This window comes from Megalobrama amblycephala, linkage group LG2 (assembly GCF_018812025.1).
Source record: "Megalobrama amblycephala isolate DHTTF-2021 linkage group LG2, ASM1881202v1, whole genome shotgun sequence".
NCBI classification, from domain to species: domain Eukaryota; kingdom Metazoa; phylum Chordata; class Actinopteri; order Cypriniformes; family Xenocyprididae; genus Megalobrama; species Megalobrama amblycephala.
In genome coordinates, this window is record NC_063045.1 from 59,026,383 (window position 1) to 59,042,489 (window position 16,107).

The 16,107-nt window shown below is 33.9% G+C and overlaps 1 protein-coding gene across 3 annotated transcripts in view; it reads left to right on the plus strand.

Moving 5' to 3' along the window:
* Positions 1 to 15,920, plus strand: part of zmp:0000001301 (rab9 effector protein with kelch motifs) — a 19,448-nt gene extending 3,528 nt beyond the window's left edge. Inside the window, exons 2-19 of one of the 3 annotated variants that reach the window (XM_048181248.1) lie at positions 518 to 726; positions 828 to 900; positions 1,002 to 1,044; positions 1,129 to 1,207; positions 4,810 to 4,898; positions 5,025 to 5,171; positions 6,910 to 6,961; positions 7,202 to 7,290; positions 7,378 to 7,463; positions 8,257 to 8,338; positions 8,425 to 8,510; positions 10,486 to 10,573; positions 10,668 to 10,716; positions 10,809 to 10,896; positions 13,475 to 13,575; positions 13,662 to 13,746; positions 13,848 to 13,952; positions 15,507 to 15,920. In XM_048181248.1, the coding sequence (XP_048037205.1) occupies positions 665 to 726; positions 828 to 900; positions 1,002 to 1,044; positions 1,129 to 1,207; positions 4,810 to 4,898; positions 5,025 to 5,171; positions 6,910 to 6,961; positions 7,202 to 7,290; positions 7,378 to 7,463; positions 8,257 to 8,338; positions 8,425 to 8,510; positions 10,486 to 10,573; positions 10,668 to 10,716; positions 10,809 to 10,896; positions 13,475 to 13,575; positions 13,662 to 13,746; positions 13,848 to 13,952; positions 15,507 to 15,611 (1,509 nt within the window). In that variant the 5' untranslated portion in view covers positions 518 to 664 and the 3' untranslated portion in view covers positions 15,612 to 15,920. The remainder of the gene's footprint in view (positions 1 to 517; positions 727 to 827; positions 901 to 1,001; positions 1,045 to 1,128; positions 1,208 to 4,809; positions 4,899 to 5,024; positions 5,172 to 6,909; positions 6,962 to 7,201; positions 7,291 to 7,377; positions 7,464 to 8,256; positions 8,339 to 8,424; positions 8,511 to 10,485; positions 10,574 to 10,667; positions 10,717 to 10,808; positions 10,897 to 13,474; positions 13,576 to 13,661; positions 13,747 to 13,847; positions 13,953 to 15,506) is intronic. The other 2 variants (XM_048181247.1, XM_048181250.1) reach the window with 2 other exon arrangements.
* Positions 15,921 to 16,107: the final 187 nt, after the last annotated feature.

A 16,107-nucleotide genomic window follows, 5' to 3' on the forward strand; every position in this document is an offset into this window, starting at 1 on the left:
CATTTTATCGTTCTTTCTATCTATCGTTCAATCATTCGGTCATCCATCCATCTATCCATCCATCCATCCATCCATCCATCCATCTATCCATTTATCATTCAATTATCCATCCATCGTTCTATCCATCTATCTATCTATCTATCTATCTATCTATCTATCTATCTATCGTTTTATCGTTCTACATTAAAAACAATAATATTTTATATTATAATATCTAATAACAGATTGTGTAGTTTTATAATATTATTTTATAAATAATATATTATTTAAAAGTATTTAAAAGTGATTTATATTTTATTTTAAAGTGTGATAAAGACCTTAATATATGGTCTGTAGTTTGCTTTATCCAGCAACCGGGTTATTTAAGTTACAGTGATACATTTAATATTAATACTTGAGACTGAGACAATTATTTTCATGGTTTGCCTCAATTAAGTTAAATGGGTCTCTCGGGCGGCTGTGGCAGCAGATCAGTTAGCATGATGAGCTGGTAAAGTTTGTTTATTTGTGTCACTAGGCAACAGGTATCCTCATCTTACCAGCTAGAGAGAGTTTGCCTGTGTGTGAATGTATCCCAATGGGACAGTAATACATTTACCACATGATACTATTGATTTTCACAAGATATTGATTAAAAAATTAGGTGTAAGAAATTAACTTAACCATGGCTTTAGCAAGTGGACATTGGGTTGACAAGGAAATTGCAGGAATCCCACCAAGCCCAAGGTAAGTAAGTTCCTCTTACAGATGTTTCTCTTTCATTTGTAAGGCCTTTACAGACTGAATGATGATTGCTATATAAGTATAATGCTCACACTTATTTACAGATATGGCCATGCGATGACTGTAGCAGGAAATATTGCTTTCTTGTTTGGAGGAGCATCAAGCGCGATCACAGAGGTGTGTGAATCTAATAAACTGCTGAAAACTGCACTTATTTCAGTGTTCATTAAAAATAATGATGCGTGTGCAACAATAAAGAACTATTTTTCTGTCCTTAGGATGATCCTCCAATATATCTGAACGACTTTTACATGATTACAGGTAGCCTGCTTTTGGTGAATTTTTTTTTTTTTTTCATAAATGCATGATTGATTTTGCATTCTTTCAACCTTTTTTCTGTTTTAGTTGCATCTAATCGAGTAACATGGGAGCTGATGCCCCAGAAAGGTGATGTTCCCACAGTAAGAGAAGGACACACTCTATGGTAATGATATCTACACTATCGTTCAAAAGTTTGTGGTCAGTAAGATTGTTTATGTTTTTGAAAGAATCTCTTCTGCTCACCACGGCTGTATTTATTGCATCAAAAATAGAGTAAAACAGTATATGTGAAATATTATTACTAGAGCTGCATGATTAATCGTTAAAAGATCACAATCGGGATTCAAACTCCCATGATCTTATTCCTAAATCACAACGATTCGGCTGTGTCAATTAAAGATGCCCTAGAACTAGTTTTTACAAGATGTAATATAAGTCTAAGGTGTCCCCTGAATGTGTCTGTGAAGTTTCAGCTCAAAATACCCCATAGATTTTTTTAATAATTTTTTTAACTGCCTATTTTGGGGCATCATTAACTATGCGCCGATTCAGGCTGCGGCCCCTTTAAATCGCGCACTCCCTGCCCCACAAGCTCTCGACTATAATACAGTGCATTTACAAAGTTCACACAGCTAATATAACCCTCAAATGGATCTTTACAAGATGTTCATTATGCATGCTGCATGCATGCGTTGGATCATGTGAGTATAGTATTTATTTGGATGTTTACATTTGATTCTGAATGAATTTGAGGCTATGCTCCATGGCTAACGGCTAATGCTACACTGTTGGAGAGATTTATAAAGAATGAAGTTGTGTTTATGCATTATACAGACTGCAAGTGTTTAATAATGAAAATAGCGACTGGCTCTTGTCTCTGTGAATACAGTAAGAAACGATGGTAACTTTAACCACATTTAACAGTACATTAGCAACATGCTAACGAAACATTTAGAAAGACAATTTACAAATATCACTAAAAATATCATGATATCATGGATCATGTCAGTTATTATTGCTCCATCTGCCATTTTTCGCTGTTGTCTTGCTTGCTTACCTAGTCTGATGATTCAGCTGTGCACAGCTCCAGACGTTAATACTGACTGCCCTTGTCTAATGCCTTGAACATGGGCTGGCATATGCAAATATTGGGGGCGTACATATAAATGATCCTGACTGTTACGTAACAGTCGGTGTTATTTTAAAATTCGCCTGTTCTTCGGAGGTCTTTTAAACAAATGAGATTTACACAAGGAGGAGGAAACAATGGTGTTTGAGACTCACTGTATGTCATTTCCATGTACTGAACTCTTGTTATTCAACTATGCCAAGGTAAATTCAATTTTTGATTCTAGGACACCTTTAATCTTTGACAAGTACGATCACGGTGAACATTCAGATCTGCTTTGGTGCTGCCACTGATCCAGAGAGAGCTGTTATCATGTTTAAGTATGAAACTGCTTCACAAACAGTCTTTTTAACCACATAGTATCATTATTTCTGTTACAAATATTCATATTATCACAGAAGTCCTAGGATAAATGTTTATATTTCAGATATAAACATTGATGTCTACAGAAGCGAGTAAGCGAGTGTTGTGGAGAAAAGTCATCTTTTCCTCACAAATGAAGCTCAAGCGGAAGAGTTTCAGAAGTTAAAATAAAACTTAATTTTTTTGTGATTATTTTTTTTATTGCAGAACAGAACATGGTCAACATGTGTGACACAGCTTAACTATATACAAAACCAGGGTTTGCATATGTAAAAAATAAAATAAATAACAATAATAAATAATAATAGATGGATACAAATAATTAAAATGAGGAGAATTAGGGGGGAGAGGGGTTGAGTAGATAACACCAGCACGGATCTAAGATTCCAACTGCTCCTTCTTCCTGGACTTATAGAGCGAACAGTACAGTTGCTCTAATGAGATATTATATGGGAGATTTTCCTAATAAATTCTGCCCATGCCTTAAGTGTTTTTGGTTTGGCTTTATTATTTCTCGCTGTTGTGCATTCTAACAATGCAATATTTTTGAGTTCTATAAGCCACATTTTAAATGCTGCGGATGTGGGTTCATGCTAGATTTTAAAAATGATCTTTTTGGCCGCAGTTAGGGCAGTGTGAAGGATCCTTCGCTGGTTAACATTCAGATTGAGCTCGCTATCATCATTCAACAGACAAAGACTGGGATGTTTAAAGACAACCACGTCACATAGCTCTGTCAAGACTTACCTTATCCTAAAATTTACCAATATGTTGACACTCATAAAACATGTGCATATAGGTCTCCATGGTATTTGAATTACAAAGTAAGCAAAAAGGGGTAGGCAAGCGCTTCATTTTGTGCAGGACATATGGAGTAGTGTAAGCCTTGTGGATGAGTTTGTAGTGTATTAGTTGATGGGCGAGATTTTTGGACATCATTGGAATACTTTCCCAGATCTAATCCCAGTTTTTTTTTTTTTTGTAATGGGCCAGCTTCTTTTCCCATATAGTAGTGATAGGGAGTGTGCCACAGCACTGCTTGAGTAATCTGTTATAAATGAATGACACTGCCCCTCGTGCCTGAGAAAAATTCACACAGTCCAACAGAGGATGAGAGTCCAGGTTACAGTTCCACGGTACAAAATAAGACTTTATTGTACAAAGCAACAAAGCTGAGATGCCTGCTGAACATCTGAATCTGTCTCTGGCCAGGGCTTCATTCTTATACCCTTTTCTTATCTGTTATTTCGCAAGCAACTTACTTTTCTGGCACGATTCACCCCTCCTGTTTCACATAATTAAGTCTTTCTTCTCTCGTCTTTCGCTCTAATTGTGGAAGCCTGCCAATTGATGGTCAACCCTTTATCAGAGGCAAGATATAACATTTTCCAAGGTCAATCTGCTTCTTCCCAAAGGCGAGAAGCCTTCAGGTGACATCATTATTTTTCCTCATAATAGTGGTTTTATTCTTTCACAGCCACCTGTGTGTTTGAGGGAAATCCCCTGACTCCCCTGACAGAAAAACTACTTAGTGGACCATAAGACTTTCTCAAAAGCATCTGGCCTTTTATAATAATAATTTCTCACAGTCATATAGGCCATGAGGCCTTCCAAACACATAGTGTTCTACCATTGTTTAGGATAAATCAAATATTTCACCATAAGTGACTGTTAAAAAATATATTTGTTACTGAATCATTTATTCAAGAGATTCGTTCAAAAATGCTGATTCAGACATCCAGTCATGAAACAAGTGAAGTATTTATGAGTGAGTCATTGAATCATTCATTCAAAAATTTTAAAAGAAACAAATACAAGACTAACTACATTTATTTAATCAAAAATACAGTAAAAACAGTGGAGTATTATTACAATTAAAAATAATTGTTTTTTATCTGAATATATTTAAAAAATATAATTTATTCCTGTGATCAAAGCTGAATTTTCAGCATCATTACTCCAGTCTTCAGTGTCACATGATCCTTCAGAAATCATTCTAATATGCTGATTTTTGTCAGGATACTTTGGTGATTAGAAAGTTCAAAAGAACAGGATTTATTTGAAATAGGAATGTTTTGTAATATTATAAATTTATTTATAATATATAATACGTCCTCGCTGGATAAAAATATTAATTTCTTTCCAGAAAATCCTGCTAACCCCAAACTTTTCACTGTACTATGTGTATGTATGTATGTGTATATATATATTTACTCTTCATTTTGATGATAAATTAAAATTACATCAAAACACGCTTATCCATTTTTCCATAGTGTTGTTAAAGGAAAACTCTATTTGTTTGGAGGCTCCTCACATCCTGACGCTAAAGAGTGTCTCCCAGGCGTCTATTGCTTTGACATTGGTAAGACACTAGAGCATTTATTGTGCATACTACTGTATGTGTCAGTGCATATGACAATTTTAGATAGAAATGAATATCTTGTGTTGTTGACGTCATGTTAAGATGCTTTTATCTGGTCGTTCTCAGTGACGTTGACGTGGGAGAAGCTGCTCACTGCAGGCGTGTCTCTGCGGACACTGAGACACAGCGCAGCAGCTCTGGGAGAGAATATCTATGTGTACGGAGGGATTCTGGATGGAGTCCCTACTGATGACCTCATGATGTTCAACACAGGTCAGTAGTGTGAGGACTTCACCGATCCCTGTCCGTCACGTTATTAAATGTGTTCAGCAATATAAGTTTTCACATTTTTTATGAGAGTGGGTTGAGAAAAAAGACACAACAAAATCACATACAAGTTATCTTTAGGTAAATGTCAGAATTGTAAGAGATTAAAAAGTGTTTTTAATATTCATATACACATTTTGATGACATATAGTGATCTTTTGTAGGTCTTTATTATTCAAATTTAAACACTGAATGACCTAATAATGTCTCATGCACAGCCATTAATTTATAATAATTCTTCTGTTTATTATAAGAATGTTCACATGATGTTATGTTTTAGTTCTAATTGTTGAAGTTCTAAAATATAAAAATGTTTGATTGACTGATGTTTCATAAAAGTAAAAATAATTATTTAAATAATGATTTTACACATTCTTAAAATCATATCACACATTCTTATCATTTTAAATCATAAAGATTATTTCAAATTTTTTTGTGGTTGGTAATGTTAAGTTGTTAAAGGTTGGGGATCTCTAGCTAAGATAAAATAAGTTTTTTTTTTTTTTAGATTAATCACATTAGTAACTTATTTGAGAATTTGTGCTGAATAGTAAAAATAACTTGACCTACATTAGACCAGTTGCATAAATACAGTCACTATGTTAAACCCAAAAAAAAAAGTTATAGAGATTTAAGTTTATGAAAATTATTTATGAACATTATTTTATATAAAATATATATTTTATGAAACATGCTGAACTCTAAAACTGATCACTGAATCAAAGCCATAAATCTAAACAAGTTTTGTTCCAAATTTGATGTTGAGATTTTAAAAAAATGAGCTTTCAGTAAGATTTTGTTTGGGCGCAGTACCAAAATGTCCCCATTAGATGTCAGCAAAGCTCCAAAGTTTTTCTCTCTCAAATATTACTAGCATACACACACACACAATTTTTTTTAATACACACATAGAAACCACACTCTGACATCCATACCAACACACCCACACAATTATAGCTGCATAATTTATCCAGTTGGCTCTATAATATGCAGAAGCAGAAAACAAGAATAAAGCATAGAATATGGCACTATCTGGTTAAAAAAAAAATAGTAAAAATTTTAATTGCCAACAGAATGAAAGCTTATTAACAAAGATTGCATCATTTATAGTTAAATGGCAATATGATTAAAAATGTGGTTTTAATGGGTTTCACTAGAGACATTTTTGTCCAAAAGGTCCTGAGAGGAACTATTTTGTGTACCTGGTGTAAAAAATACATATTAAAGGAAATGAGGGTGAAATAGTAAAATTCCAATAAAAATACACACTTGTGCCAAAATTTATGTAGTTGGTATTAACAAAGGCAAAATGATAAAAAAAAAAAAAAAACCCCGAAGAAGATAAGGTCGCACATTCGCACAAGGGTTAAAAAAGTTTTAAGAGAAAAAATTAGAAGACTAACTTGTAAGATTGGTAGTTTATGCAACTGGACACAACTCTACAAATAGTTGCACACTGAGTAAAGTCAATACATAAGCACATTTGTTTGGATTTACAGTCTTTTTAAATGCAAAAAAATTAAAATTGTCATTATTTACTCACTCTCATGTTGTTCCTAACCCGCTAAACACTTTAAAAGCAGCATGAAAAAAAATATTTCTGCAAAACATTTGATTCACTTATAATCTTTTTAATATTTGGATGAAGTGTTCTGTTAATCGTAACTTACTTTACTTTTTTCAGTGTCTCTGATTTGGATGCCTATTAAAACTACAGGAGCTCTGCCTTCAGAAAGGTAAATAGTGATCTGGATGAAGTAGGAGGTTTAACTTTAAAACTGTGTGCAGAAAAATATATATAAAGGAGTATATATTGTAGCTTACGTTGACTGAATGATTGTTGAAAATGGAGCTGTAATCATGAGCCATCTGTTTGAAACCAGTGAATTTATTTAGTGGTTTTCCTCTTCCAGAGACTCAAGGCCAGCATCTGCTGTCTCTCCATCTGACCGCGTTCTTCCTCTTTTGTTCTGTAGATATAATCACTCGTTTGCTGCGGTCGGTGAGCAGATATTCTTGTTTGGTGGATGTTCAGAGGATGGGTCTATATATGCATTGAACACAGGTACAATAGTAAAGGGCACCAAAAGATCGCAGTTTTAATTGTACGACTAATTCGTCTGACTGCAATGAACTGTGTGTTTTCTCATAGAGACTCTGGTGTGGGAACAGTTTAAGGTAAAAGGAGAGTCTCCTGTTGTTTGTGCCGGTCAAACCTTTACACCACATCATGACAAGGTAAAGCAGTCATTTCACTAGATTTATACAGTATTGATTCACAAGTTCAAAGAAAAAAGAAATGAATACTTTTATTTAGCAAGGACACATAAAATTGATCCAAAGCGACAGTAAAGGCATTTATAATGTACAAAAGATTAGAATGATCTCTGAAGGATCATGTGACACTGAAGACTGGAGTAATGATGCTGAAAATTCAGCTTTGATCACAGAAATAAATTACATTTTACAATATATTACAATAGAAAACAGTTATTTTATATTGTAATAATATTTCACAATTTTATAGTTTTTACTGTATTTTTGATCAAATAAATGCAACCTTGGTGAGCAGAAGAGACTTCTTTCAAAAAAACATTACATCTTACTGTAAACTTTTGATCAGTGGTGTACATTTTCAGAATTAAATGTGAATGAGAAAAGTACAGAAATGCTTCAGGACAAATTCCACACTTCTGTTTAATGCTTAAAGGATTAGTTCACTTCAGAATGAAAATTTCCTGATAATTTACTCACCATCCAACCTGTTGAACCCCAGTGAAGTCCACTATATGGAGAAAAATCCTGGAATGTTTTCATCAAAAACCTTCATTTCTTTTCGACTGAAAAAGAAAGACATGAACATCTTGGATAACATGGGGGTGAGTAAATTATCAGGAAATTTTCATTCTAAGGTGAACTAATCCTTTAAATATTTAGAACAAAATTCAAGAATGAGCAAAAGTAAAAACTTTATTTTGTCACGATTCATATCCCACTTTTCAAATAGTACACTATTGTTATTTTGATTCAGGATATTTACTTATTTGGGGGAACAGTCACTAATCCAGACGGAGCGGTATCATCCACCAGTGAAATTCACAAATTAAGCATCGGTAAGGAAAACTGAGACTGAAACTTTTTTTCCTCATAGTAGTTTCCAGTGAATGAACAGACACTAACACTCTTCCTATTTCACCAGCAAAGATGAAATGGAAGGTTCCGCTGTATGTCGGCATCCCTCCCGCTAGACGTCATGGACACACGGCTTTCATCGTCCACAGTCATGTATGTGTGTGTGTGTTAATGCACTACCATTCAAACGTCTGGACACACTGGACTGTTTCTCAGGATCACAAAAACGATTGATCTAAAGGCTTCTGCTTCTGCTTTTCATTTCATTTTTTAAAAATGAATGAGTTGAAGGAGAAGCATCATGAAATGCTCAACGTGTATGTTCCTTCTTCAAAAAGCATCCCATGATGCTCCTCATGAAGTTGGTTGATGAATGTCCAGAATGAGCAGAGCTGGACTGTAGACAAAGTAAAAGCTCAAATATAAGACAGTTTCACGACATCATTCCCAGACTTCCATTTGTTTTATTTCAGAATTTTCATCATTTTATTTAGGGCTGCAACGATTAATCGCGATTAATCGTTTGCAAAATAAAAGTCTGTGTTTACGTAATATATGTGTGTGTTCTGTGTATAATAATTATGTATATATAAATACATGCACATACGTGTAAAAATTTAAGAAATATATACATGTATAAATAAATATACATATTTATATATATTTTATATTACATATAAATATTTTATATATAAATATAATTTGTTTCTTAAATATATACATGTATGTGCATGTATTTATATATACATAATTATTATACACAGAACACACACATATATTACGTAACACAGACTTTTATTTTGCAAACGATTAATCGCAATTAATCGTTGTGCAGCCCTAATTTTATTATTATTACAACATTGTGAAAAATAGTTATAATGAAGGATAAGTAGACGTGTCCAAATGTTGGACTTGAGTGACATTTCAGTGTTATTATTTTAGTATATTGAAATACTATTATAGTATTTTGTGATATTTTGAAATAGCTTTTGTTTTTAAATTTTTCAGTTTTTATTTTAATTGTAGTTGTTTTTAGTAATTTACACTTCATAATCATTTGTTAACATTAGTTAATGCATTAACTAACAATGATAATAACTAAAATTAATAAATGCTGTTGAAGTATTTTTCATTCTTAGTTCATATTAACTAATGTAGTTAACTAATATTAACAAATGAAACCTTATTGTAAAGTGTTACATAATTTTTAGTCATTTTATTAGTTTTTTTTATATATTTCAATTTATTTCATTTATTTCATTTTTAGTAATTTTAGTATTTCATCTTAAAGTTGTTTTGCTTTAGTTAATTGCCAAGGCCACATTTCACATTTAATTGTCTAGTTTTTTAAGTTTATGTTTTTCCATCTAATATTTATATTTTATTTTACCTTATTTTAATTGCCGAAAATCATTTTTAATACATAATAATTAATAATAATAATTAATAATAATTCTATTATTAAATAATAATAATTCTGTAGAAAATATAGTAAAAATCTTAACATATTTACAGTCAAACCTGTAAATTTTAATTTTACAATTCAAAACTAATTTAAAAAAAAAAAAAAATTGATGAATAAAAATTCATCACAAGTAGCTTTTTCACACGCTGAGGTAAATATTAATATATAGAAGGTGCATAGTCATACACACAAACACAAAACACCATCATTATAACACAAATGACACTAAAGTAATGCAATAAACATTAATTAAACCACAAGATGTAACATGAAACTCTAATGTACATGTACAAAAAAAAACTTAGAAGAAACATAATTTTTATCACACATGGAATTCTGGGAATGTCTATTTACAGGTTTTAACTGTAAATTATTAGATGATTTGTTCTTCTTACTTCCAAAAATGTCACATTTAACAGTATTTTACTGTATAATTAGGCCTACATGAAATGTAAGGTTAGATCTTTTACAATTTTTCTCTGTATATAGTACAGGAACTTACTGTTACTGTCATTTTTTCACATTGTTTTACAGTTAAAATTACAATCTTTTGTTTACAGTGTAGTTTTAGTTAAAAATAACAGCACCGGTCCGTGTTAAACAAATGTAAAATGTGTTTTCGGCATTTTAGATCTAACTTTGCATCTTTTTTCTTGGTTGCAGCTTTATGTGTTTGGAGGCAAAAATGAAGAGCAAGAATTTAATGACTTGAAAATAATGAAGTTAATAAACCCCTCAGAGAGACAGCCAGGTACATAATGTTACTGTCTTGACTCATAAATACCATTTATCAGTATTACTTTCATTTGTGCTTCATCCATTACTTCCTGCACACTGTTATATAGTGATGAAGGAGATTTTGTCTGAGTTTGGACTGCAGGGTGTCAGTAATAGGTGGGTGTGTTTCTGTGACTAAAACACCAGTTTCATTACCAGTTTCATATGAAAGTAACATTCTGTTATTCAAATCATTTCCACTTGAGCAGCTTCGCTCCGACAAAGATTCCCAATGTGAAGTACGAGCTGAGTCAGTCTCCAGTGACCGTGAAGAGCTACAGGAGTGAAAATATCCAGGTGATTTACATCACACATCTCCATTACAAACATCCCAGGCACTTCATTTATAACAGTGGATGTTCAAAGCTTTGCATCTGGGGTTGTTGACAGTTTAAAGAATTATACTTTTATTCACAAGGATGCATTAAACTGATCAAAAGTCATTTATAATGTTAAAAAAATTCTATTTATCACAGTTTCCGCAAAAATATGAAGCAGCACAACTGTGTTTTCAACATTGATAATAATCAGAAATGCTTCTTGAGCAGCAAATCAGCATATTAGAATGATTTCTGAAGGATCATGTGACACTGAAGACTGGAGTAATGATGCTGAAAATTCAGCTTTACATCACAGGAATAAATTATATTTTAACATATATATTACAATAGAAAACAGTTATTTTAAAAGTGTTATAAGATTGTACTGTTTTTACTCTATTTTTGATCAAATAAATGCAGCTTTGGTAAGCAGAAGAGACTTCTGTCAAAGGCCCCAAACTTTTAAAGGGGTCATGACATTTGATCTTTTCTTATATAAGAGATCTTTGTACCATTAAAAGTGCAGATCTGTGCTAATATTGCCCACAACCCATTGTGCGTTGGATGAGGATTCTGTTAGAACTACAAACATGAATAAAAAGTGTTAAAAAACTTCAAAAATGGCGGATATGCGCGATCGACTGTTAAAGGGTTAGTTCACCCAAAAATTAAAATTATGTCATTAATGACTCACCCTCAAACCCGTAAGAGCTCCGTTCATCTTCAGAACACAGTTTAAGATATTTTAGATTTAGTCCGAGAGCTTTCTGTCCCTCCATTGAAAATGTATGTACGGTATACTGTCCATGTCCAGAAAGGTATAAAAACATCATCAAAGTGTGACATCAGTGGGTTAGTTAGAATTTGTTGAAGCATCGAAAATACATTTTGGTCCAAAAATAACAAAAACTACGACTTTATTCAGCATTGTATTCTCTTCCGGAATCCTTTCCATTGAATTGATTCCATTGAATCCTTTCATCTGTCGGCGTTGGTAATGCACTTTTACGTCGCCTGATTGTTTTTGCCGATTAGGACATCCGCGACATTTTGAAGCATTGAAAATATATTTTGGTCCAAAAATAACAAAAACTACGACTTTATTCAGCATTGTCTTCTCTTCCGGGTCTGTTGTCAATCCGGGTTCACGAATCCACTTCTTCTTCTTCTTTCCTGTTTTACGGCGGTTGGCATCCATCTTATTGGTGCATTACCGCCCCCTTCTGCTCCGGAGTGTGGTTCACGACTCCGCAGTGACGCTGCTGATGTAAGACACTGCTGACGAGTTATCCGGTGCGCCCGAGCTTCGTTTACAGTCTGAGGGAGACGCACGCTGTATTCAAGCTATTCTACATTGTTTGTATTTTGGTATTGCTATATTTTTTAAAATGGTGTGTAAGTGTGCATGTCGCGGATGTCCTAATCGCCAAAAACAACCACAGCAACGTAAAAGTGCATTACCAACGCCGACAGATGAAAGGATTCAATGGAATCAATTCAATGGAAAGGATTCCGGAAGAGAAGACGATGCTGAATAAAGTCGTAGTTTTTGTTATTTTTGGACCAAAATGTATTTTCGATGCTTCAACAAATTCTAACTGACCCACTGATGTCACATGGACTACTTTGATGATGTTTTTATTACCTTTCTGGACATGGACATTATACCGTACATACATTTTCAATGGAGGGACAGAAAGCTCTCGGACTAAATTTAAAATATCTTAAACTGTGTTCCGAAGATGAACGGAGGTCTTACGGGTTTGGAACGACATGAGGGTGAGTCATTAATGACATAATTTTCATTTTTGGGTGAGTAGAGAGGTTTGGTTTAAGGGGTTTGAGTAATTAATAATCAGTATCTAACCTGACAAAAAGATATTTATTCAATGTTATCCACATTATATTTCATCTTCAGCAACATTGTGAACTTTTCAAAAGATACGTTTGGTCATTACACACTTTTAAATTCATCATTATGCAAATTGAAAATCTCTGCGTGAAAGATCCACAACTGGCAGATCAACGTGCAACAGCATTCCTCTCTAAAACGGTTGGAAATTAAATTAAATTGAATGTAGGAGGATTTTAACTGTGACAAGATGATTGACAGGGCAGTTTAAACATTGACAGGTTTGCATAACTAAGTGACAGAACATCCGTTAAACATGCAATTATGACAAGGTAGTATGCCCCAAAGCTTGTCTATGATCCTGCTACACACTCAAAAGTACTTTTTCTTCACAAAACCAGTACATACTTTTAGGGCATAGTATAAGTAGGCCTTATACATCATCACACCATAGGCCCCACCTACTTTTGTGTGTGTGTGTGTGTGGAAAACATAATACCTCAAGGAACATATTAAAATAATTTTTTTTAAAAACATGTCATGGCCCCTTTAAATGGTAGTTTACAGATTTTAGCTTTAAATATAAATGAATACGTAAGGGAAAGTGTATGCTTTAGATGCTGTGGCTCACATCATTTCTTTATATAAAAGGAAATATATGATTTTGTAACAAAGTCAATAAACTCATGTCACTTTCATCCAGGTGAGCGGTCATAGAGATTTCAGTACAGTTCGTGATGAAGCCATGAACATGATCCACAAAGCTTTTGCCATGTTAGATGAGGAATTCCAAAAGCTAGACAGGTAGAGATTATGCCATATTGTTCATTTCAAGTTAATTGTCGAAATCACTAACAATGCAAAAATGAATCTGTTCTCATCTGAAACAGAGAAAAAGAAGCGCTTGCACGAGACACAGAGGCGCTACAGAATGAGAGAGACGCTCAAAATGAGCATCTCCTGAGACAGAGACAGGTACTGCTGATCAAAATTACGTCATTAGATTAATCTTCTTGGATTTGTCTGTTCCTGTTCCAAACAATGCCTAAAGGAAGTTTGCGGTTGTGTTTGGACAGGAACTTCAGGATATGCTAGAAAGACACAAAGCTCAGAACGAGGCTTGGCTGCGTGCGCGGGCAGACGAGAACGACAAGGAGAGGAAGGAGCTGTGTAAACTGAGGGTGTGTGACTTTAAAATAACCACAAACATTTACTTTATACAAACCGCTGTCAGACAGAGACAAAAACAGCTTGTTTTAAATGAGTTAGTAGTGTTACACACACACACACATATATTTATGTATAACTGTATAACTTTATTGCATAGTGTGTGTGTGTGTGTGTGTGTGTGTGTGTGTGTGTGTGTGTGTGTGTGTGTGTGTGTGTGTGTGTGTGTGAAATATGGAGTCATAAAGTCAGGATTATGAAAGTCAGAACTACGAGTTATAAAGTCAGGATTATGAGTTATAAAGTCAGAATTGCGTGATATAAAGTCAGAATTGCGAGTTGTAAAGTCAGGATTATGAGTTATAAAGTCAGAATTGCATGATATAAAGTCAGAATTGCGAGTTGTAAAGTCAGGATTACGAAAGTCAGAACTGCGAGTTATAAAGTCAGAATTGCATGATATAAAGTCAGAATTGCGAGTTGTAAAGTCAGGATTACGAGTTATAAAGTCAGAATTATGAAAGTCAGAACTGCGAGTTATAAAGTCAGGATTCCGAGTTATAAAGTCAGGATTACGAGTTATAAAGTCAGGATTATGAAAGTCAGAAATGCGAGTTATAAAGTCAGGATTACGAGTTATAAAATCAGAATTGCATGATATAAAGTCAGAATTGCGAGTTATAAAGTCAGGATTACGAGTTATAAAGTCAGGATTACGAAAGTCAGAACTGCGAGTTATAAAGTCAGGATTACGAGTTATAAAGTCAGGATTACGAAAGTCAGAACTGCGAGTTATAAAGTCAGGATTACGACTTATAAAGTCAGAATTGCATGATATAAAGTCAGGATTGCGAGTTATAAAGTCAGGATTACTAGTTATAAAGTCAGAATTGCATGATATAAAGTCAGGATTACGAGTTATAAAATCAGGATTACGAGTTATAAAGTCAGAATTGCGAGTTATAAAGTCAGAATTGCGAGTTATAAAGTCAGGATTACGAGTTATAAAGTCAGAATTGCATGATATAAAGTCAGAATTGTGAGTTATAAAGTCAGAATTGCGAGATTTAAAAAGTTTTGATTATTAGACACAATTGCGAGTTTATATCTCGCAATCGCGATAAAAAAAAGTCAGAATTGTGAGATAAAAAGTCGCAATTACCTTTTTTTTTTTTTTTTTTTAGTGGCGGAAACAAGTGTCCATAGTGTAATGTTTATCTACAGTTTAATAAAAATTATAACTCACCTAACTGAGTTAACTCACTTTACATCTTAATAAACAATTCTTGACACATAATATTTCTGAATTACTCTCTGCCCATAATATTTTAGCTGTTTTATTTTTTGCATGAACTATTCCTTTAAAAGTCCTCTTTCAGTCAGCTGAACCTGCACAGACAGTGACTTTCTCACTCTGGAAATGAATAAAAAGTGTCACTGCAGGTGCAGTTCACACTGAACTCGCATTTAAATATCTCATTTTATGCATGGAGTGACGGCTGTTTAACATTTCACCATGCCACGTCACCTGCCGGTTCTTATTTATCGATTCGGTCTGAATGTTCCAGGAGGAGGTGCTCCAGGAGCAGGAGAGACTCAAAGAGGAGCAGTACAATATCCAAAAACGCAGTGAGCAGCTCCTGTCCATTATGCAGCAGTTCAAAGGCATGTGAAGACACTGTCTCCATGGCAACCGCAGAGGGAGACGGCCTGAGTTTTGTTTGGGAAACAGCGAGATTATTGATGCCACTCCCTTACTGTGATATTTGGGTTTGTTTGCCTGCCTGATGATTTGGTTGTGTGTGTGTGTGTGTGTGTGTGTGTGTGTGTGTGTGTGTGTGTGTGTGTGTGTGTGTGTGTGTAATGGATGTCACAACACATTAGACAACCTCATTACCAGATATACCTGTAGAACACTGGATGATTTATGATGCTTTTGAAAAGATTTTTCTGAAACGTGATGAAGTAAATTGAGGTTTATCACCAAAGCCCATGTCATTTATTTTCATATTTCTCCACAAGCTTGTGATGATAGAAACTGAGGCCCTCTGGTCACTAAATTGAACTCTCTGGATATGATATTACTTATGAAAAACTAGCAGTCCAGGATTTATTACATAATAACATTAAATATTAATTTCATTTTTCCTTTTTACAGTTACATTTAAT